Genomic DNA, 25,797 nt, shown 5'->3' on the forward strand with positions numbered 1-25,797 from the left:
GAACAGTTGTTTTGTTAATATTCTGTTCAATGGGGTAGATCATGTTTTTCCGTAAACTCTATTGTTGTATTGCTGAGTTGTAACAATATCAGTGTACTTTCACTGTTAACTGCTAAAATCTGGAAATTGGACGGAAGGAAATCTTTTATTTAACGACGCACTAAAATGTCGGACATATGGTTAAGGATCACACAGATATAGAGAGGAAACCTGCTGTCGCCACTTCATGGGCTACTCTTTTTGATCAACAGCAAGGGATCTTTTACATACACCATCCCACAGATAGGACAGTACATACCACAGCCTTTTTTTACACCAGTTGTGGAGCACTGGCTGGAATGAGGAATAGCCCAATGGGGCCACCGACAGGGATCGACCCTAAACCGACCGCGAATCAAGTGAGTGCTTTACCACTGGGCTACATCCCACCCCCTGGAAATTGGTGTATATTATATTTTGGAAATGAACTCTTCACATAAATAACAAAATAAGTATATAAACAGATCTAGAGTAAAGTGTGGTAGTATATAGGCATATCTTGGATGGGGTTGTGATTATCCTGCAGTAGGCTACATAGGCAGATCAAAACAGATGAGTTACAAAGTACTACATGTATAATGTGCCCCCTCCGAAACAACAACAAAAAACAAAACACCATAACCCTACTGAATAGACAATAATTTATAAAGTATGAGAACTGTAATTTTGATGTTTCACACCCATTACTATATGGATATTTGTCACCTTCAGTGAAAATTGAAGCCCATAGTTAAAATATTGTTAACACAGCAACAAATTCAAAATTGTAAGTAAAAACAAAGTCTAAAAAGTATTGCATATTCAGTAGGGTTAGCCTATCGTTTTTTAGGGGCCACCCAATATATGAAGATCCTACACACCCAGAGATAGTTTTATTTCAATGTAAATGTTTATGGGTATACTTAAGTTGTATTCTTTCCCATTATACTATACAAGCAATAAGTAGGCCCTGCATTATTGCTGTATTCCTTTTTCAATTTGATTGTGCTGATCTGCTAACATTTAAGGTCTACTTTTTAAGCTCTTTACCTTCATAAAACTTTAGTACATAACAATGTTATGATCGAATTGTCAAGTTTTCTATTTTGTACACTATATAACACCCTTCACTGGGAGTGTGAGATCTTGTAAATAAAAAAATTGTAAAACTCTTTAAAAAAATTATATACATATACATATACATATATATATGAAGATCAATGTGGGTTTTATAGGATTGAAATTTTGATAACAAGGGTGATATAGACACATAATTAAAGCAGCAGTGTGCCATTTTGGTTTTAAAAATTTAAGTGTCACAGGGTCTGCCTGTTTGCATATCTTTAGAGCTCACCACTATCCAAGCGAGCCCTACCGTACGTCTCCAGTAAAATAGAAGATACACTAAATGTTTTGCATGAAATCATGGAAAAGATCGTTATTCAAGACTGTCGTTTCTCAGGATTTTGAGATGTCATTTCGAAGAATCAATGTAATTTGTACAAATAATTTTTATGAGCCATGCAGGCTCATATGCTAGCCAAGCTAGAAAGTCTTTTATGATTTTTGTGGGCCTCGGGCTCCCGAACTCTCATCAAAATCGCCCACTGAGCAGTATACATCATTTAAAAAAACAATCCTGTATTCACCCTAGTATCACCGAGATTAACACTGTTTATTATTTACATACAACAATTATATAACAAGCATTCTGATAGGACTACTAAAGCAATATATCTCCCCTACAAGGCCCAACACATTTTCAAGGGTCATAAATAAAAAGGAGGGTAAATTGCCAATATCTTGAAGCATTGTAAAAGAAAAGTCTAGAATTTTTTTTCTTCATATTTCCTATGTTCAAGGGTCATAACTCTGTGAAAAATGGGTAAATCGCCATGAAAGTCATACTTGATCTGTAACAGTACATGGTAAAGTTATACACAAAATGTCAGCTCAATATCGTGAAGCACTGTGGAATTTTTTTTCTCAGGAAAACAAATTTTCATATTTCCTATGTTCAAGAGTCATAACTGTAAAAAATGGGTATCGGGTAAATCGCCATGAAAGTCATACTTGATCTGTAACAGTACATAATACAATTTTAGCTCAATATCTTATTCATATTCATAAGTTCAAGGGTGATAACTCTGTGAAAATGGGTAAATCACCATGAAAGTGACACTTGGTCTGTAACAATACATGGTATAGCTATAAAAAAAAAAAAAAAATTCAGCTCAATATCTTGAAAAATTGTGAAACAAAAGTCCGGAAAACTATATGTGGGACAGATGGACAGACAGACAGGACAGAGACAGAACCTATAGTCCCTTTGATTGGACTGGAAGAGGGCTAATAAGAGAATGGAATGGTAAAAGATCAAAATGATGAGAAGCACTAGTTTAAATGAAGATACGATTAGTTTTGATGACGACAATATTTTCCCTCTTTTTTTTTTCATTTTCCAAACATTAGTCATCGTCTCCGACTGGCACTTCATCTTTCTTGGACAGCTGCAACAGAAAAACATATGGAAAGAGTTACCTCCAATAAATTTAGACTTTTATAAATTATATACGAAAATAGAATGTTTTTTTCTTAATTCCTAAACACTTTTCTTTTCCTTTTACGTGAAGCCAAACTAAAATCATTAGAGAGTTTTAAGATTTCTCTACATGAAACAGTTAAAGATTTTAATTTTCTCACATTGATGTATGGTATTACCAATGCACACAAAACACTTGTAAGTACTATATTCTTAAATATATGTGCATTTCTTTTAATTTGTTTGTGATAACAGGGAAATACTGGACTATTGTGTCTGTGTTGTATGAATTTATGAATTTGTATGGATTTTATGACTTTACAATGGTTAAAAATGTGCCTACTTTGAATGAAAGATTTCATGGAAATATATGAAGAACAAAATTATTTTTTGGTTTTATAATGTTCTTTAATTAACACATTAACTTAGTGTAAATTGTGTCACTGTCAGTTACATGTACATTTACTATATCGAATTTGTTGAGGGAACAAATTATCAATTTACGCATGGATCGTCTTCCATGCATAAAAATGCGAACCCCACGCCGATGCAAAGGATTTCCCTGACCTAGATACGTACCACATGTATTGAGCTAGCTATGGCACTATTCAAATTCGCCCATTTTAAAAACAATTAGCAAATTTTATTTAAATTTTACGAAATACAATTTCATACAATAATTGATATTTTGTTTAACTGGGTTTCTGCCATTTTTGAAGTTTAATAGATAATTTGGCAAACTGCAGCCAGAGCTAGCCCTGCATTACGCAAGAACTTGTGAAAAGAAATTTTATACTCTCTATTTACAAAAAAACCCCATACAATTTAATGGTGGGTGGTACTGGCTATAATAAGTTTATGCATGATGATTTAAAAAAAAAAAAAAAAAAAAAAAAAAAAAAGAAGATATATATATATATATATATATATAAAAACCTGAAGTAAAAATATACATACAGCCATATTTAGCAGAATCATGGCATATTACGCAAGAGCTCACGAAAGACAAAACTTAAACTATCTATTTACACAAAAAAAACCTCACAATTTAATGGTGGGTGGTACTGTCTATAAATCTTTTTTGTTTTTGTTTTTTTTACAGTGAAACCTCTAAAAACCGGACCCTCTGTAAACCGGAATTCTCTCAAAACCGGACATGTTTTATGGTCCCTGTTTAAAATATCAGTACAAAAGAGAACCTCTCTAAACCGGATACCCCTTAAAACTGGACATTTTACTTAATCCCGAGGGTATCCGGTTTAGGGGTGTTTCACTGTATTATAATTTTTTCTCTATTTGTTTATTTTACTGCCTTCTATTATTTCTTCTTTCCTTTTTGTGGTAACATTTTTATTACTGTCATAACATATTATTTGTATTCTTGTATATTTATCCTATAACATTAATGTAAGGTAGTGATACCAGGGCCCCCAACACTGGCATTACCGTATTTCTTTTCAAACTTAATATTTCATACTTAAAAAAACCCAATCAATAATAATAATGAAAAAAATCTGTGCATGGTGATCTAACCCCCCCCCCCCACCCCCACCTGGGCCCCGTTCTATGAAGCGATCTTAGCACTAAGATCACCTTAGTGCATAAGGTAGCTATGGACTTAAGGTGATCTTAGGGCTAAGGTCGTTTTGTGGAAGTTCAATATGAAGATTGTGTGCACTGATTCTCATTTTAGTAAATTTTTGCGTTGCTCCAAGTTTGGTGTGTAGAGCTGGACCCCCCCTGTTCCACGAAGCGATCTTAGCACTAAGATCACCTTAGTGCATAAGGTAGCTATGCACTTAAGGTGATCTTAGGGCTAAGATCACTTCGTGGAACGGGGCCCTGCAGTACAAATTTACATATTTACCAGCATCATTGCGTACTAGCAATGGCTCAGTATCGGCTCCTGGCAGGACGAGTTCTGGACAGCCAAGTCCTCTCCGAATTTTCAGATATATGTTGTAGAAGATGAAGTCGTAGTAGAACATGACTCCGAGGACGACGAGACAGAAGCCAATGCTCATCACCCAGTGAACTGGCTGCCAGCCGACGATGAGGAAGAACGCGAAGACGAACAGCGTCGCGATGTTGTCAAGAACCATCCTTGAGACAGCGCCGTGGTCGTGACTCTTTGCGATGGTAATGCCAAAGTAGGAGTAGAAACAGACGCTGACGACGGTACCTGAAAACAAGAGAATTGTTTTTTATTACAGTGAACCCTCTCAAAACCGGACCCTCTGCAAACCGGAATTCCCTCAAAACCGGACATTTTTTATGGTCCCTTTTTAAATATCTGTACATAAGAGAACCTCTCTAAACCGGATAAATCTTAAAACCAGACTTTTTACTTGGTCCCGTGGGTGTCCGGTTGAGAGGAGTTTCACAGTATATTAATTACCCAGGGCGAGACGTACCCAGTGGTAAAGTGCTCGCCTGATGCGCGGTCGGTCTAGGATCGATTCCCGTCAGTCAACTCATTGGATTATTTCTCGTTACAGCCAGTGCACCACGACTGGTACATGTATATCAAAGGCTGTGTTGTTCTGTCTGTGGGAAAGTGCATATGAAAGATCCCTTACTGCATTAGGAAAAATGTAGCAAGTTTCCTCTGATGACTACAAGTCAGAATTACCAAATGTTGGACATCAAATAGCCGTTGATTAATTAATCAATGTGCCCTAATGGTGTCGTTAAACAAAACAAACTTTAATTTTTTAACATTCATTAAAACATAACATCATCCCATTGGTCCAGACATTACATCGGGTGTTTGTTCATTTCTCGATGATCGTAAAAATTATGTCGTCAGGGTACAGCATATCTGATGACGTCATTTTATATGAGAGGCTGGACGTAGCCCAGTGGTAAATTGATCGCTTGATGCGTGGTCGGTTTGGGATCAATCCCCATCAGTGGGCCCATTGGGCTATTTCTCGCTCCAGCCAGTGCACCACGACTGGTACATCAAAGGGCATGGTATGTGCTATCCTGTCTATGGGGTAGTGCATATAAAAGATCCCTTGCTGCCAATCGAAAAGAGTAGTGGTGACAGCGGGTTTCCTCTCTCAATATCTGTGTGGTCCTTAACCATATGTCCGACCCGTTTATAACCGTAAATAAAATGTGTTGAGTGCGTCGTTAAATAAAACATTTCCTTCTCCTCATTTTATATGGGCAAGATATCATATTGAGCGTTATTGTTTGTGTTGAGGTGGGATGTAGCTCAGTGGTAGAGCACTCGTCTGAGGTGTGATGGTCACAGGATTAATCATCGTCAATAAAGTTATTGGGGGTTTTTCAGTGCCTCATGATTGTACCATCAAAGTCCATGGTATGTACTGTCCTATCTATGGAAAAAATGCATAGAAAAGATCATTTGTGGCTTCAAGGACTAGATAAAAATGTTTAACATGTGCTGAGGTGTCTTAAACAAAAACATATTCCTTTCTGTACCCATTTTCATTACATACCCATTAAATCATACATAGTACCTGTTCACCCATTAAATCTTACTATAGTAATAAAGACAATTTTTAATGTGCAATACAAACTTGTTTTTGTTTTTTATTAAACACAAAATATCGCATGCATAGTACCTGTTCACCCATTAAATCTTACTATAGTAATAAAGACAATTTTTAATGTGCAATAGAAAATTGTTTTGTTTTTTATTAAACACAAAATATCGCATGCATAGTACCTGTTCACCCATTAAATCTTACTATAGTAATTAAGACAATTTTTAATGTGCAATACAAACTTGTTTTGTTTTTTATTAAACACAAAATATCGCATGCATAGTACCTGTTCACCCATTAAATCTTACTATAGTAATAAAGACAATTTTTAATGTGCAATAGAAAATTGTTTTGTTTTTTTATTAAACACAAAATATCGCATGCATAGTACCTGTTCACCCATTAAATCTTACTATAGTAATAAAGACAATTTTTAATGTGCAATAGAAAATTGTTTTGTTTTTTATTAAACACAAAATATCGCATGCATAGTACCTGTTCACCCATTAAATCTTACTATAGTAATAAAGACAATTTTTAATGTGCAATAGAAAATTGTTTTGTTTTTTTATTAAACACAAAATATCGCATGCATAGTACCTGTTCACCCATTAAATCTTACTATAGTAATAAAGACAATTTTTAATGTGCAATACAAACTTGTTTTTTTTTTTTATTAAACACAAAATATCGCATGCATAGTACCTGTTCACCCATTAAATCTTACTATAGTAATAAAGACAATTTTTAATGTGCAATAGAAAATTGTTTTGTTTTTTATTAAACACAAAATATCGCATGCATAGTACCTGTTCACCCATTAAATCTTACTATAGTAATTAAGACAATTTTTAATGTGCAATACAAACTTGTTTTGTTTTTTATTAAACACAAAATATCGCATGCATAGTACCTGTTCACCCATTAAATCTTACTATAGTAATAAAGACAACTTTTAATGTGCAATAGAAACTTGTTTTGTTTTTTATTAAACACAAAATATCGCATGCATAGTACCTGTTCACCTATTTAATCTTACTATAGTAATAAAGACAATTTTTAATGTGACACAAAATATTGCTGTCTGTCTGTCTGTCTCTCTGTCTCTCCCTCCGTCCGTCCCTCTCTCTTTCTCTCTCTCTCTGTCTCTGTCTCTCTCTCTCTGTCTACAATTTCTCCTACAAGTACCCACACCTGAATAATGCCCATCTGAAGCAAGTTTATCCTCTCTTAATGTTTAACCTAGTACGGATACCTACCAACCACAGCCAATGCGATCCTCCAACTGCTTTTCATCTGCGTGAAAGCATCGATGAAATCTTCGAGGCGGTGTTCGGGGAGTTTGCTGAATCCCCCCGCATGAACGAAGTAGAAGACCACCACAAGAATTAGGGTGAGAACAAACCCAAACAGACCTGCAATGATAAACAACAACAAGCTCGTTCTAAATGGGTGTGAAGGTGGGAGCATTAAAAAGCTCATTTAAAAGCATTCTGTATTTTTGGGAAGTGTAAAAGTTATATTTATTTATGCAATTTAACATTTAGTGCTGGAATTGGATGTTTGTAAAATGAACATCCAGTCACCTGATAACACACAGAAATGCCAACGTTATCATGCTAGCAACAGAGGTGTTATCAGGCAGTGATGTGATAACACTTTGATTTATCAGGTTGTGGTTATTGGGCAATAGCAAGTATGGTTGCATGATAATAAATTATTAACTGTAAAGAGATAAATCACAAGCAAGAGGAAAAAGAAAGAAAGAAATGTTTTATTTAACGACGCACTCAACACATTTTATTTACAGTTATATGGCGTCAGACATAATATTATGGTTATGGACCACAGATTTTGAGAGGAAACCTGCTGTCGCCACTACATGGGCTACTCTTTCCGATTAGCAGCAACGGATCTTTTATTTGCGCTTCCCACAGACAGGATAGCATAAACCATGGCCTTTGTTGAACCAGTTATGGATCACTGGTTTACACCTACCCATTGAGTACTCACTCAGGGTTTGGAGTCAGTATCTGGATTAAAAATCCCATGCCTCAACTGAGATCCGAACCCAGTACCTACCAGCCTATAGACCGAGAGGTAGAGCAAGCCATGGTGATTGCCATGGGGCTTTTAGTTCTCCACAGCACTTGTTTGCCTTGGACTATTCAGGGTTTTTTTTTTCAATGACATGGGTTTTTTTTGCCGTGGAGATTTTCTTAATTGCAGGGGTTAAAGAGCAACAGTTGTTAGAGACAGAAAGTATCACCATTTTTTTTTTTTTTTTTTTTTTTATTCACAGAAAACCTGTTACAGTAAGACCTGTCCCCAACCAGGGTGAATATAAAGGACAGGTGGTCAGCATGACCGTGATATATTACATATAAGAGGTTTTCAATAAATTCTAGAGTAACTTGAGGAATAGCTCTAGAAGCAATAATAATATAAACAAAATAACAATAATAAAAAATCCACAGTATAGTAGAGGAAAGAATACAAATCAGTATACAGATATTAATTTATAATGAAATAAAACTATTACTGGTTGTGTAAATGAATAGAGTACAAATTCTTTGGGAGTAGAAAATTATAAAAAAAGAAAGCTCAATAGAAAGTTGTTGTTTTTTCGTTTTAAATGAAAAATAAATGGGAGGTATGAAAAAACACACAAAAAAACACCAATCTTACCTTCTATGCCGACTGTCAAGAGGGGACTGATGTTGTGTTTCTTCACAAACTTCTCCTCAAGAATCACCTGCGTGGCCGTCATTATCATTGCCATGACGATAAGCAAGTCTCCTGAAAGAACCAACCAATCATTACACACCAAGTAATCTTTATAGTTAAATTAAAAGGAATGCTTGTTTAAAGGGACATAACGAGCTACTCTCAATTCAATAATATCAAAACCTATATTAGCTCGGCCATTTACCTTTCGACCGACCGTTCAAAATTGCGCCAAATTTCCTCAATCAAAATTGCGCACCCCTTTCTCATTGGCATTAACGGCTCCATTCAAAATTCCATAGCACCACCACCACCCCCACCCGCCTGCTACCGATTCAATCGGGCTGCTGGTTCTTCCTTGCACCTGCCAGTGCAGGCGGTCCCTCCTTTCCCCTCCCCCCACCTTTCCTGTCATGGATGGAGGAGCCGGCCAAGGCCGGCTTTTGTGCCAACGACGGGCATGCGCTACAACAGCTTGTTCTGAATGTGCACGTAAAACCCTATGACCTGACCTGACCTAAAGGGATATATCTGAGTTTGCTGCTGCCCCGGAACCAGCCACTGGCGATGTCAGAGACTGGATCCTAAGTTGGAGTGCCTGAACCTTCAAGGATATGGGTACGTTAATAGAGTTCCCAATCCTAATCCGGAGTTTGCTGCAATGTTTAAGATGTTATCGACTAACAGAGACTTTTTAACAACTGCAATTAACTATCAAATATATTTTTCTGCATAAAATATTAGTGGCTGTATAATAAACATGTTTCGGATCGTTCTAATATTTGTACTAGGCTAAATTTCATTTTATTTCCTAAAATATGGTGGGGTTTTTTTTAATGTACAAAATTATTTGAAAACTAAATCCAGTTTGGGCTTCTTACAAATATTAAGACGACCAGAAACACATTGAATATACAGACACTGATATTCTAAACAAGAAAATATATTTAATAAGTAAGTTTAATTGTAGAAATATTTTATTAGACGGAAACATCTTAAAATGCAGCAAACTCAGGAATGTCCCTTTAAAAGCACGCTCAAGGCAATGTTTAATTGCTGGTTATTAGGCATTCAGTATATAGCATGTGATGTTTGTTCTTACAGAATGAGAAAATAAATGGCTGCTATATTATTATTAATAAAGTGGAAAATGTTTGTTTTGTTAGGGACACCACCAGAGTACACCGATTCATTAGTCACTGGCTATTGGGGGTGAGACGTAGCCCAGTGGTAAAGCGCTCGCTTGATCCACCATCGGTTTGGGATCGATCCCCGTCGGTGGGCCCCATTACGCTATTTCTCATTCCAGCCAGTGCACTACGACTGGTATATCAAAGGCATTGGTATGTGCTATCCTGTCTGTGGGATGGTGCATATAAAAGATCCCAGACTGTGAATGGAAAATTTTAACAGGTTTCCTCTAAAACTATATGTTGAAATTACCCAATCCAATAGCAAATCATTAAAAAAAATCAATGTGCTCTAGTGGTGTTGTTAAACAAAACAAATTTTAACTTTCACTGGCTATTGGATGTCAAACACTGGTAATTGTTACATGTGATCTTAGAGGAAACATGCTACATTTTTTTTCATTAGTAACTTTCCCCGACAGGATGGCACATACCATGGCCATTGATATACCAGTCATAGGGCACTGGCTGAGACAGGGGAAAAACCAAGAGATTGGGTTCACCAATGGGATTCGATCCTTTCACCAAAGTACCACCGGAAAAGTAAGACCTATATTTTGTCGTAACGGCTAGACAAAATATTATTCCAGTTTACATATATTTTTTGAATTTATCGATAAATAACATAACAGTCACAAGTTTAGTATAAAATCAATTTGTGACGCTACGCAATTTTATACAATTTGTGATTGTTATACATTGATAAATTAAAAAAAAAAAAAAAAAAATTCTTATGTAATTCTATTGGAATTTGTTGGAAAGAAGTGTTTTATTTAACGACACACTCAACACATTTTATTTTCGGTTATATGGCGTCAGACATATGGTTCAGGACCACACACATTTTGAGAGGAAACCCGCTGTCGCCACTACATGGGCTACTCTTCCGATTGGCAGCAAGGGATCTTTTATTTGCGCTTGCCAGAGGCAGGATAGCACAAACCATGGCCTTTGTTGAACCAGTTATGGATCACTGGTCGGTGCAAGTGGTTTACACCTACCCATTGAGCCTTGCGGAGCACTCACTCAGGGTTTGGAGTCGGTATCTGGATTAAAAATCCCATGCCTCGACTGGGATCCGAACCCAGTACCTACCAGCCTGTAGACCGATGGCCTAACCACGACGCCACCGAGGCCGGTTTGATCAGTTGGTGCCAACCAGGGGTGAGGAAAAGCCCTTTTTTCCCAGTCTGGGACCGATTCTCGATCTCTAAGACCGAATTTTTTTTTTTTTAAATGTGTGTTTGCCGGTCCCACTTTTGACTTTCTTGTTGGTCTGAAGCACCTGTCCATTTCTATTATTGGAACAAATTCCTATCCGGACCGGCCTGCCCTGAGATCGGTATCTTGTGCATGATTTAAAATAATAAATAAATAGTGGTCAATATGACCGTAGTGATGACATCATGTTGGACCGACAGACAATTTTATATTTCCCCACCCCTGGTGCCAACTGATTATAATCAATGATGAAATTCCAACCGACTCCCATTAATGAATATAAGAATGAATGAATGAATGAATGAATGAATGAATGAATGAATGAATGAATGAATGAATGAATGAACGAACGAACGAACGAACGAACGAACGAACGAACGAACGAACGAACAAACAAACAAACGTTTAACAACACCTGAGCATAACAATACACATAGCTATTGGGTGTCACAAAAGGTAAGTAGGCCTATATGGAAATATTATTTACAAAATTATGTAAAACCACAGTGCAGTAAAAACCTATCGTTACGTTTCGTTACCTGCTGCTATCCCGTACGAATCGTACGAGTTGAGATGCACAAATACGTAGTCCCTCAGGCCGAGAACCGCCAGACCACAGACGCTCACACAGACACCAAACCACATCCTGTTCTGAAGTGGAGTAGCCAGAAACGCCACTGACAGCAACGCTGTGAAGAATGTCACAGTACCTACAAAAATAATAACAATAATTTTCATCTAAAACAGGAAGGAAGGAAATGTTTTAATTAACGACGCACGCACTCAACACATTTTATTTACAGTTATATGGCGTCGGACATATGGTTAAGGACCACACGGGTATTGAGAGAGGAAACCCGCTGTCGCCACTTCATGGGCTACTCTTTTCGATTAGCAGCAAGGGATCTTTTATATGCACCATCCCCCCAGACAGGATAGTACATACCACGGCCTTCGTTACACCAGTTGTAGAGCACTGGGTGGACCGAGAAATAGCCCAATGGGTCCACTGACGGGAATTAATCCTGGACCGACCGTGCATCAAGCGAACGCTCTACCACTGGACTACATCCTGTTCCTTATCCTATAACTGACCCAAGATATCCGTGTCATAAACCCATGCGATAATTCAGTGTATTAACTCGGTTAATACTGGTAAGCAAATTTAAAGGTATATGCAAATTATCATGGTCTCTCGGTAATAATGTGTTGCTGTGAATGGGTCATTTGTTTCCAAGCCGTCAAGACCAGTTTACCTGAGCGTAACGTTTTCATAAGAGTTGTGCATGACATCAAAGTAATTTGTGCGAATCGTGACGATGTCATATTACCAATAAGAGGTGATTTTAGTACTGTAATTTACTAAATATCAAATGAAAATGTTATTTTATAAGTGTTACAGGATAAATAGAATTCACAACTCGTATTTTTTAGTATGTAAAATATCAACCTCGTCTAGATAATCGGTATTTGTCTCGGCAGAGCCATAGACTCGGCTGATATTTTCCATATTAAAAAACACTTGTTAGCAATCCTCTATTTATTACCCATTTGGAGAATACCTGCATGTGTGGTACAAATTTCATACGAACCAGCAGGTGCATATATTAATTACTACATGACGTCATTTCGGTAAGCGACGTCATCTTAATTCCCTGGTCGTAGCTCTGTGCATTCACGTCCCACTGAGTTAGGTTGGTATAGTGCTTGTCAGATTTTACATCATTTAAAGGTGGGTAATAAATAAAATATCACACTTGCTTTTGCTAGATATAATTTTTATGAAACTCATGTATCTGACCGAACGACGAAAGTCTCACTGAGTAATGTCAGTAGAGTAGTTGTCAAATATTAGATTATTTGAAGGTGGGTAATAAATAAAATACCACACTCATTTTCACTAGATCTCATTTTTATGAAACTTGTGAATTTCCCATGGTATTTTACCTCACTTTTCATTCAGTCAGATACAAAGATGGGAAGTTAACTAGAGCTGGGCGGTATACCGTATATACCGTTTGATATTGGTATCATATCAATACCAATTTACCGTACCTAGCAAATGTCAAAATACTGAATTTCGGTATTGAATTTTTTTTAATATTTTCCGCCATTTAGTAAAGCACTAACAGTATATCTGACAAATGCACAATGGCTGAAGAGAAGAGAGGATGGGCATTGTTCGTCCTCAGAGTCCACAGAAAAACATGTATATGCATTTTGTGTTAGTGAAAAGTATACGAAATTTGGGGGTGAGCATGCATTTAAAGCAGAGTATACCAAAAATACTGCCCAATATCAGTAGCGGTATTGTGTTAATACCAAATACCGTACAGATACCGAGGTAAATCACACCAAAAATACCAATACTGAACCTGAACTTTCAATACCGGCCAGCTCTTAAGTTCACTTGTTTAGTAAAAATGATATCTAGTGAAAACGAGTGTAGTATTATATATATATATATAAAATATAGGTCACACGACATAAGCCCGACTCGACTTGAGTATTTCAGAGTAGATTTTCAATAAACATACTCTTTAAATCATTTGTTTAAATACAGTAAATACAAATAACTTTTATTTATTTATGAATCAGAGTTTAAAAACGCTTTTTTAATGTGACATAATGTAGCTAGCTTCTTACAAATAATGACGTCATGTATCTTGTATGACATCATACAGCAAAAGCCTTGCTAGGTTGACAATACTCAACTTGTGTACACAAAACTGGAATAAATAACGATTTTCAGAATATTCTTGTAGGATTGCAGGATAAAAGAAGTAACTGGTCACTGTCTTCAGATATCGGCTTTATCCTGCTCAGGTCGAATGGCAGAGCCTCGCTGCATTCGCCATTCTAACCTTCACAGGATAAAGCTGATATCTTAAGACAGTAACCAGTTATTCCCTATATTAATAGAATCTATCACCGTTGTGAGGTATATATAAGGCTATTCCAACCCGAGGGACAAAATGTTTTGTGCTGAGGGTTGGAATTGCCTTATTTATACCTCACAACGGTGATTGATTCTTTTTCTTGCCCATTTAATTACAGTAACAAAACATTAATTTTGTAAGCTACGGTCTGTTTATTGTAGAACGATTTGTATACATTTCACCTGCCAACTCATTTAATCATACGCGGAAAAATATAGTCCACCTTATGCAACGACATAAATATGTAATGTTCAACTTAATAAATATAAAGTTGAAAATATTAATTTGTTTAAATATTTTTAAAACAATGATACAACGTGAAATGGCAAACAGAATTTTGAAAATCACGAGTTATGACGTCAATTGTCGTAAAACATGAGTTATGACGTCACGCGTATGTAGAAATCGTCTAGCCCTCGGGTCGGACAGATTTATCTAGCCCTAGGGTCAGACAGATTTTTCTAGCACCGTGCAAAAGCTGCATAACCCTGTTCAGTGGGCAAGAAATATTTACTCACCACTGAGCATGATAGAGCTTGACGGGTAGGTCAACTTGGGTCCAACGTACAGGAGTCCCGTTCTGGCCATGTCACACAGAGTACAGAGGAGGAAAATAAACTTGTTGTACTTAGTCGGGTCACGTTCTTCGGGTGGGAAGCGGGGATTTAGTCCTGGCCTACGCCTGGCAAAAGGTCGTGGTTCTGGTCTGTCAGCTGCAGCAGCCACAGCACCACCATCAGCTATGGCACCAGGACCAACATTTCCAGGGACTGTGTTGTTGTTCGGCACGGTCTGCCGACCAAACGCGATGTAGTACAATAGAATGCAGAATAGCTGACCTAGGTACTTCAAACAGGCCTACAATGAAAAAAAGTAAAGTCTATTTTATTTAACGACACCACTAGAGCACACTGATTTTTTATCTTATCATCAGCTATTGGACATCAAACATATGGTCATTCTGACAATGTTTTTTAGAGGAAACCTGCTGTCACCACATAGGCTACTCTTTTACGACAGGCAGCAAGGGATTTTTTAGTTGCACTTCCCACAGGCAGGATAGCACAAACCACGGCCTTTGTTGAACCAGTTATGGATCACTGGTCGGTGCAAGTGGTTTACACCTACCCATTGAGCCTTGCAGAATACTCCCTCAGGGTTTGGAGTCGGTATCTGGATTAAAAATCCCATGCCTCAACTGGGATCCGAACCCAGTACCTACCAGCCTGTAGACCAATGGCCTAACCACGACGCCACCGAGGCCAGTAGGCCTACAATGATTAAAACATTGTTATTCAAAACATACAGGGCCGAATTTGCAAAGCAGGTGTTTAAGTATTGCAGATGTATGTAGTTACATGCGTGTAAGACACAAAGCAGGTGTTTAAGTATTGCAGATGTATGTAGTTACACGCGTGTAAGACACAAAGCAGGTTTTGTAAATTCGGCTCAGAGTAATTCACAAAAGGGAAGGAAGGGGAGGAAAAGGGAGGGGGTGAGAGGGTGGAAGAAGGAAGGTAAGGAGATTGATTGAAACATATTTTATTGTTTTTTAAAGAACAAATGGATTAGGCACAAGTTATACAACTTACTAGGCCTTCTCAATAATACATACATATTACGACACTAATATATTTTTGCAATTTAAATATGAACAGAAATAAACATTATTCAGCTCACAGTAATTCACAAAAGGAAAGGAAGGGGAGGAAAAGGGAGGGGATGAGAGGGTGGAAGAAGGGAGGGGATGAGAGGGTGGAAGAAGAGAGGGGATGAGTTAGTGGGAGACGATAGGGAAAGGGATGTGATAGGTGAACAGGCGAGAAGTTTAAAGTTTGTTTTGTTTAACGACACTACTAGAGCACACTGATTTATTAATCATCGGTTATTGGATGTCAAACATTTGGTGATTTTTTACATTAGGTCTTAGATAGGAAACCCACTACATTTTTCCAACAGGAAGGAAGGAAATGTTTTATTTAACAAGGCACTCAACACATTTTATTTACAGTTATATGGCGTCGGCATATGGTTAAAGACCACACATATATTGACGGAGTAAAAACACTGTCGCCACTTCATGGGCTACTCTTTTCAATTAGCAGCAAGGGATCTTTTATATGCACCATCCCAGACAGGACAGCACATACCACAGCCTTTGGTATACCAGTCATGGTGCACTGACTGAAACGAGAAATATTCCAATGGGCCCACCGACAAGGATCGATCCTAAAAAGGGTAGGGGAGGAGGGTGGAGAGGAAGAGGTGTGGTGGGTGAATAGGGGAGAGGATAGGATATTAAATTTAAAATAAAAATAATGGATTGACAGATGGAAGGAAATATGGATGAGTGGATGGATGGATGGATGGATGGATGGATGGATGGATGGATGGATGGATGGATAGATGGACTGATGGACAGACAGACAGACAGACGGACAGACTGACTGACGGACAGGTAGATGGATGGACGGATGGATAGCTGTGTATATCTAGACGTGGAGATACCATGTTAGAAAAGTAAAAATATTAGTAGTTAAGCAAGTCCTGTTATTACAATATGAACTAATTATTAACTGATGAATTTCAAATGATCTACTGGTACATCAAAGGCCATGGTATGTGCTATCCTGTCTATGGGATAATGCATATAAAACATCCTTTGCTGCTAATCGAAAAGTGTAGCTCATGAAGTGGTGACAGCGAGTTTCCTCTCTAAATATCTGTGTGGTCCTTAACCATATTATGTTCTTAACCATATAACCATAAATAAAATGTGTTGAGTGTGTCATTAAACAAACCATTTCTTTCCTTCAAATGATCTTTACACAAATACAGCAATGTAAAAAAAATATGTTATACAAATGAAAATGAAAATGAATAAAATGATGAAAGAATGGATAGATGTGACAGTTGAATTAGTAAATGGAAACATGGACAGATAGATAGATGGATGGATGACTAGATGAATGATGAATGGACTGATAGAGAGATGGATGAGTGAATGAATAGGTAGACGGATGAATGGATCAATGGCTAGATGGGCAAAAGAATGAAAGGATGGATGTATGGATGAGTAAATGGATGGATGGATGGATAAGTAAATGGATGGATGGATGAATGGATAAATTAATGGATGGATAGATGGATGAATGGACATATGGATGGATGAATTGACAGATGGATAGATGAAAGAATAGATGTATGGAAGGATGGATGGATGGATGAATGACTTGATGGAGAGATAAAAGAATAGATGGATGGATGGATGGATGTATTTCAAGTTAATAATGTAACTTACCATAAAGAACGGATGTTTAAATTCATGAATTTTCATGTGACTCCCAGTGGCATTGGTGTTTTCTGCCCATCTGAAAAAAGAAAAAAGTTAAACTTTGTCTTGTTTTAACGACACCACTAGAGCACATTGATTTATTAATCATTGGCTATTGGATGTCAAACATTTAGTAATTTTGACAAATATAGTCTTAGAGAGGAAACCTGCTATATTTTTCCATTAGTAGCAAGGAATCTCTTATATGCACCATCCCACAGACAGGATATCACATACCACAGCCTTTGATATACCAGTTGTGGTGCACTGGCTGGAACAAGAATAGACCAATCCCCCCCCACCCCCCCACCCCCCACCACTACTAATGGAGATTGATCCCAAACCATGAAGCGAGCGCTTTACCACTGGATTACATCCCACCCCTGAAAAAAGAAGTGGCACCACACACAAAGTGAAACAAAATACAGCGAAACCTGATTAAATCAGACGGTAAACAAACCAGAATCCAAGTTTCACAGTTCCTAATTTTAAAAACTTTGGATCTTGTCTAAATCGGATAAATATTAATTAGATACCTGGCGTGATCTGGTTTAGACCAGTTTCACTGTATAAATACTAATACCAGGGGGCGGGACCTAGCCCAGTGGTAAAAGCACTCGCTTGAGGCGCGGTCAGTCTATAGGATCGATCTACGTCTGGTATATCAAAGGCCAAGGTATGTGCTATCCTGTCTGTGGGATGGTGCATAAAAAAGATCCCTTGCTACTGATGAATAAATGTTTCCTCTCTGAGACTATATCTGTGTGGTCCTTAACCATATGTTATAAAAAAAACTGTGGTGTGTGCTATCCTGTCTGTGGATTGGTGCATATAAAAGGTCCCTTAAGCTTGCTACTAATGGAAAAATGTAGTGGGTGTCCTCTCTAAGATTATATGTCAAAATTACCAAATGTTTGACATCCAATAGCCAATGATTAATAAATCAATGTGCTCTAGTGGTGTCGTTAAACAAAATAAACTTTTTAAATTACTAACACAAAGTTCCACTCATATCATGTTTAAGGGTTATTATCAGATAAAGTCCCAAATTCAGGTTTGTACTTTCAAAAATAACAAGTGAATATTTTTGTTTAAATTATTCGACGACTTGATAGAATAAACACCAGGGGATCATATGTCAGTGTTAGCAGCGCACTTTTCTTCCAAAAAAGTAATAAATGACCGTATCAAAACTAGGTCACCCGCTCAGTTCGTCAGTACCGTAACATGATTGTATATTGATCACACATTAATAACAAAACATACATCATCAAAACTTTTTATCCCTAAATAAACTCGAAAGGTTTTCTACATGTTGAGCTTCTTGTTTGTTTTTCTAATGGCTTTAAATAATAAATAATGAATTAACATTATGTGCAAAATTACTACTTTTAAAAGAAAAAATCTTGAGGTATTTTCGAAGCAGAAGAAAATGTTCACCATTGTTTAAAGTATTTCATTTGAAACGAGATGGTGCATCAATACTTTATGAAATAAAATAACATTTGGAGACCACATGAATGATTTTATTCCGTTACAGAACTGACTTACACATTACAGTACTGACCTCCGTTACGGAACTGACAAACTACTGAAATGTTATCTTTCTTTAAGGAAAAAGGAAACAATTTGGAAAATGAAATTGCAATACTATGCAAATTAATTCCTCAACCAAACAGCAGCAAAATAAGTAAACAAAAAATTATATTAGGCAGTTCCACTCGTTTAAAATGTGTTTTTAACATTATTCCCCCATCCACTGTCAACATGCCTACCTGTACAATGCATGTCCCATATAGGGCGATCCGCGAAAATAGTTACCTCACATATACATGTGTATTCAAAGTTAACTAGGGGTGGGACGTAGCCCAGTGGTAAAGCGCTGACCCTCATGCATGATCGGCCTAGGATCTCGTTCCACCCAGTTCTCCACAACTGGTGTAACATAGGCCATGGTATGTACTATCATGTGAATATGAAGTTGCTTGGCTATAATGGTTAAACAATGTCAATGTGATATGTAGACAAAAATCATCGTATTAATATATTCCACAAGAGGAATTGGGCCAGTATGGAAGGGATATTACACAAGATCAAAGATTTTGGTACAGTGGGGAGCTTGAGGGTGTATGCTAATTAAAGTTATGAAGTTTTGCGAACGTACTCTGTATATGGTGTCTTGTGTCAGTAGCCTGCTGACTAACATTACCATAGATTTTATTGGGCCTCGCAGGCAAATTAAATTTAAAAAAAGTGAGTTTAAATGCTGGCAACTGCAATAGTTACTTAAGCACAATTAGTTGATACCCTAGTAGGCTACTTGATATCGGTAACCTGAACAGAAACGATGTAGTTGCAGGACAGACGTACGGTACACATCAATGTTTTAGATTTTAGATATATTAATCAAAGTAAAGTTTGTTTTATTTAATGATGCCACTATAGCACATTGATTTTTTATCTTATCATCGGCTATTGGACGTCAAACATATGGTCATTCTGACACTGTTTTTTAGAGGAAACCCACTGTTGCCACATAGGCTACTCTTTTACGACAGGCAGCAAGGGATCTTTTATTTGCGCTTCCCACAGGCAGAATAGCACAAACCATGGCCTTTATTGAACCAGTTATGGATCACTGGTCGGTGCAAGTGGTTTACACCTACCTATTGAGTCTTGCGGAGCACTCACTCAGGGTTTGAAGTCGGTATCTGGATTTAAAATCCCATGCCTCGACTGGGATCCGAACCCAGTACCTACCAGCCTGTAGACCGATGGCCTAACAACAACGCCACCGAGGTCGGTAGATATATACTCATCAAAGACCCAGAACAATTCAACATTGGTGTTTCCTAGAGTGTCTGGTCTGTTTTCGATAAATTGTATTTGGGTATGAGGCTTACAGAAACAATACGAAATGCCTTTTTTATTGTAAAGGAAAAATCATCTTCATTTGATGGTTTTAAGTCCTGTATTAAATTAATGACAATTATTCTGTATATAGTTTATTGCATTAAGTATTACAAAACACTTATAGCAAAGCATAAATACATCTCAATAATTCAGTGACAGCTGCAATTTTGTAATGAGAGGTTGCAACATCAAAAATGCCTTGGGTCGTATTGTAAGATAAACAAATATACTATATGTTGAAAAAACCAATCTTCCTCAATAAAAATAAATAAATAAAGGAACTAAACCAAACCCACAAAAAAATACATACATACCCAAAAACAAAGAAATAAACAAGCAAACAATAAGGAAAACAACAGCCGACCAAGATATTACATTTAACTGTTAAAACAAACTATCTCCATCATATTTGTTTGGATTTTAGAGTCATTGTGAAGTTCAGTGGGGGTTGAGGGGGGCGGATAAGATTTCCAACATCCTCCTCTAGGACAAAGTCTGTACCAGAAAATCTGGTATAGTTAAGAAGTAGCTATAAACTTACTATACAAAGTTTCCTGCCATTTCAAAAACATACTATATTTAAGATTTTGAGAAGTTTAATTTGTGAAACCATACAAATACTTTATTTGGTAGTTTTGAGTTATTTCGATCTAATTTAGTACCAGTATACTATTATATAAAATTACAAATATTAATACGGTATCTATTTTGTACTTTATGGTACCCATTATGTCAGTCAGTATGTAATAATGTGTCAGTACCGTACCACTGTGTCAGTACCGTAACAAAAAAATATGTTATAGTACTGACTACATTTTACAGAAATGACACTATTTGTAATAAACTTTGTAATCACACAAGCGATTTTGCCAGCAGTGCTTGTAATATAGTGGTAATGACAACTTTCAAATGATCACACAATAACTTCATTTAAATCAACATAGGTTATATTAATGTTGCTTCTGTTAATGTCACGTTACGGTATTGACATAAAACTTGGCGACAGAGTAACATTTGCCTCCAAAATATTTTTAGTAAATGAAATTTATATTTACATGCTGTAATATGAATTTTTTTTTTTTTTAATAATATCAAAAAATTATTTATTTGTTAATTATTGACCCATATCGATGATCGCCCTGACAATATATCGCTTTCCCCTATACTGGCGACATGCTGATTTTGCTGTCACTTGATAACATTTAGCATAAAATTTTAAAAAATCATAATCAGCTAACTTGAGAAACAATATCTTGTGTAGAATAATGACAAATCATGAGAATCTTGTGAGTATTATTGTCAAAATTAACTCCTAAGGCTGGCGACATCAAAATGGGACTTTATCTGATAAAGGGGCAGGACGTAGCCCAGTGGTAAAGCGCTCGCTCGATGCGCAGTCGGTCTGGGATCGATCCCCGTCAGTGGGCCCATTTGGCCCATTTCTCATTACAGCCAGTGCACCACGACTGGTATATCAAAGGCTGTCATATGTACCACCCGGTCTGTGGGATGAAGTAGGGCGATCTCGCCACCGGTCGATCTCGCCCAGGCGATCTCGCCACGGGCGAAATCGCCGTAAATTCCATATACTGCTGGGCGAAATTGTCGTACTATATATATCTAACTAAAGAGGAATTTTATGATTTAAAATGTTTATATTACTAACATTAATTACCTTATAAACTCATTATGTGGATGTTTATATATTATTATTTTTTGTTTCTGTTTACTCCGCCCAACTTTTTGAGAAACCAATACCAAACCCAAAACATGCACTGAATAATAATAAGCTTAAAGTACTGTCAGTCGGGCCAACTTTGTTGTAAACAGTATGGAAGACAGAAAACAGACAGATGGAGTTTCAGTTTGAATTTTATTAATTTGTTACATTAATATGTTCTCAAACAGTAAGTAAGTGTACAGGTAGTACTATACCAAATAACTTCCGGCTGGGTCAAAGTTCGAGGTGCACCGAACTTTTGATAGAGAAGTGAACACCACAAGTCCTGTGATTGGTTATAAATGTGAGTATGTTGGTTGTAAAAAATAATAGTTTCATCTGGGTAAAATAAATGTGCAATTTTATTTCATCTAGTACCAATGTGTCAAGTAGCCTTGTGCTTGAAACATGTATGGGGTACCTGTAAAAAAAAGTACTCAAATTTTGTGCGAAACTAGGGTAGTCATAGACGCTACCCGTTATCTCAGAAACGAGCAGCTTGACCCCCATTTTTTTCTGATTCACTTTAAGTGTAAGGGGTGGTAGTATTTATATCCGTGGTGTTTATGTCGGTTGATACGTTGCAGGTAGGAGTTTTAGCCGCATATGTTACTATTGTCGTCTATGGGATTTGATTTGGTAGTATACACCCTACAATGAAATGGTACACAAAACGTCGGCGATCTCGTCCAACCTTGCTGATATGGAGTAAACTGAACAAAAGCAATGACAGAAAAAACAAAAGCTTGGGAATAAAGAACAGAATCAAAACCAAAACATTAATTAAATATTATTATAATAACCAATTTATTGTAATAAACAGTGACATTCCCGTCTGCTTATATGTATATAGAGTACGGCGATTTCGCCCAGCAGTATATGGAATTTACGGCTATCTCGCCCGTGGCGAGATCACCCGGGCGAGATCGACCGGTGGCGAAATCGCCGGACTCCTGTGGGATGGTGCATATAAAAGATCCCTTGCTGCTATTCAAAAAGAGTAGCCCATGAGGTGGCAACAGCGGGTTTCCTCTATCAATATCTGTGTGGTCCTTAACCATGTGTCTGATGCCATATAACTGTAAATAAAATGTGTTGAGTGCGTCATTAAATAAAACATTTCCTTCCTTCCTTCCTTATCTGACAATGACCCTTAAAGGGATTTTGCCGTAAAAAAATGTAGGCATTTTAATTAGTTACAACAATGTGTGTGAAAAAGTGACAGACACTAGTTTTTAAACACTATGGGCCATAGTATGGCATATTTTTCATATTTTTTAATACTTCTGTAATTCAACAGCATACCGAAACTAAATAGTAGGTTTTACAGAAATTAAGCCTACAATACCGGAAGTTCGAAACAAATTTGATACGACTACAACGGTACTATAGTTTAATTAACTATAAAAGTATATCAAATCACTTACTGAGGACTCAAATAATGGACACATCCACTACAGATGTATAATATTTTGACCGCTAATGTTGCTGATATTGCCATTTTTTAGGTGTCCAACAATCAACTGATTTCTGGATTACAAATAAAGGTTTCCTCATTTACAAAGTGAAACAACTTCCCTGTCGACCCGGAATACCTCGGACATTTTCGGATTCTTGGAAGATAAACCGAACAGTACCAAGATTAGCCGGAAGTTCATGCCACAATACACGTTGACCAGATTAAAACAGATATTGCAGTTATTCGCTAAATAACTTCTAAAATCTTGTTTTAAATATTAATATACATAAAATAATAATTATTTATTTTTAAACGTATTACTGCATTCACGCTTATGTTTGACTAGAGATATTAACAGCGGTTAGATATCTGGCTCGTTGGTCTAGGGGTATGATTCTCGCTTAGGGTGCGAGAGGTCCCGGGTTCGAATCCCGGACGAGCCCTACTTTTGATATTTTTTTTTAATTTTCCTTTCTAGGTAAAGTATAATTATATATCATTTATTCGTTCAATCGTAATTTTTACCATTGTTATCTTTAATAAACAAACGAGTCTTGTGTACGTCACACTCTTTACAGCTTTACATACACCTCATGATGTTGCATGTATGTTTAACGACACCCGGGCACAAACATAACAATAACATAAAACATCGCTATTGGGTGTCAAATAAAGGTATTTGTAACGATCTGTTTCGATGCCACGCCTCACAAATGTGCAGCGTAAATGTGCCGTCGGCATGTTGTACGCGGGAACGTCAATAGCTGACGTTGCAAGGGCATTGGGTTGCAGTCGAGGGCAATTTATGATCTGCGGACACGAGTACAACAAACGGGCACCACAGCTGATCGCTCCCGACCGGGTATACCACGTGTGACGTCATAGGCAAAAGTCCGTCATTTATAGGATATTAAACGAGTTTCATTTCGTTACGTCACCTCCGCAGCAACCAGTAATGAACTTTTCAGACGTCGGGTGTCTGTGCAAATGATCCGAAATCGGCTGCGAACTGCTCACCTCTACGTACGGCGCCCATATATTGGACCCATTTTGACCCAATTTCATCGACGTCAACGTCAATTGTAGGCACAACCTCACTTGCGATGGACTCAGAGGGAATGGAATAGAGTTGTGTTTATCTAAGAATCAATATTCACACTGCGGTTTGCCGATGGCAGGCAGAGGGTTTGGAGACGACGTGGTGAACGTCTTGCTCATTGTTGTGTCAGTGAAGTGGACATATTCGGAGGCGGAAGTGTAATGGTTTGGGGTGCTTTCTGTGGAAATGGATGTTCTCGACTTCTTGTCATCCGTGGCAACCTCAACGGTGCTGCATACCGCGACCAGGTACTGGCCCAGGAATTTGTGCCCTTCATGGTAGCTCATGGTCCAGGCCTGATCTTTCAGCATGACAACGCCAGACCCAGACAAGGAATTACCCGAGGAACGCGAGCATCAATGTCATGGATTGACCTTCAAGGTCGCCCAACCTGAATCCCATCGAGCACGTCTGGGATGTGCTGGGAAGACGACTGCATACTCTCGGGAACCCTCCACAGACTTTGCAGGAACTTGGTGCCTCATTAGTGGAATAATGGCGCCGTATCCCTAATGCAGTCTATACACACATCAGGCAGTCAATGAAGAGGCGTTGACTTGCAGTTGTGGGTACACATGGAGGGCATACGCGCTGCTGAATTACCATTTTGACTGTTTGTGGTTTTGACGAATGCTGTTGGCGCATCGAACAGATTTTTAACTCAACATTTATTCCTATTCTTTCTTTGGATGTCATGCAATAAAAAAGAAATACCTTATTTATCACGTTCTTCTGTCATATTTGCTAATTAGCCAAGATGAAACGGTTGTAAAGTTAGCTATGATAAACAAACCAATATTAAATGCAGCGAATTATCAATACAATTCCTCAAATTCTGGCAAAAATGATAGAGATATTCGGGCAAAATCAGCTGGTCTGTAACAATTTCGCCAATAATTTGCATCATTCTACACACAATATTAGTTGTAATCTAGGTGAAAAGGCGTTTTGATTCGTTTCCAGCCCTATATAGCTATTTGGAAACTTTTGAAACTTTTATTTCGTTACACTCAGGCCGTCAAACGACAGCATAATATGAGGAATTATTGTACAATAGGTATTTAAAGTGATAAGATGACAACAGTTCTTCGTAGAATATAATATATAATATAAACAT

The 25,797-nt window shown here is 37.4% G+C and overlaps 1 protein-coding gene and 1 non-coding gene across 2 annotated transcripts; one reads left to right on the plus strand and one right to left on the minus strand.

Moving 5' to 3' along the window:
- Window positions 1–366: 366 nt before the first annotated feature.
- LOC121390167 (solute carrier family 35 member F6-like) lies at window positions 367–23,700 on the minus strand. Its single transcript, XM_041521918.1, has 8 exons — window positions 23,550–23,700; window positions 17,457–17,526; window positions 14,674–15,013; window positions 11,756–11,926; window positions 8,767–8,877; window positions 7,338–7,493; window positions 4,428–4,742; window positions 367–2,528 (listed from the first exon to the last, which is right to left on the minus strand). Exons 1-8 carry the CDS (start codon window positions 23,621–23,623, stop codon window positions 2,512–2,514), a joined length of 1,254 nt encoding a protein of 417 aa, XP_041377852.1. The 5' UTR covers window positions 23,624–23,700; the 3' UTR covers window positions 367–2,511.
- A 252-nt stretch (window positions 23,701–23,952) lies between these two features.
- Window positions 23,953–24,024, plus strand: Trnap-agg. The gene has a single exon. It is a non-coding gene; the product is annotated as a tRNA-Pro (tRNA).
- Window positions 24,025–25,797: the final 1,773 nt, after the last annotated feature.

This window comes from Gigantopelta aegis, chromosome 15 (assembly GCF_016097555.1).
Source record: "Gigantopelta aegis isolate Gae_Host chromosome 15, Gae_host_genome, whole genome shotgun sequence".
NCBI lineage: Eukaryota > Metazoa > Mollusca > Gastropoda > Neomphalida > Peltospiridae > Gigantopelta > Gigantopelta aegis.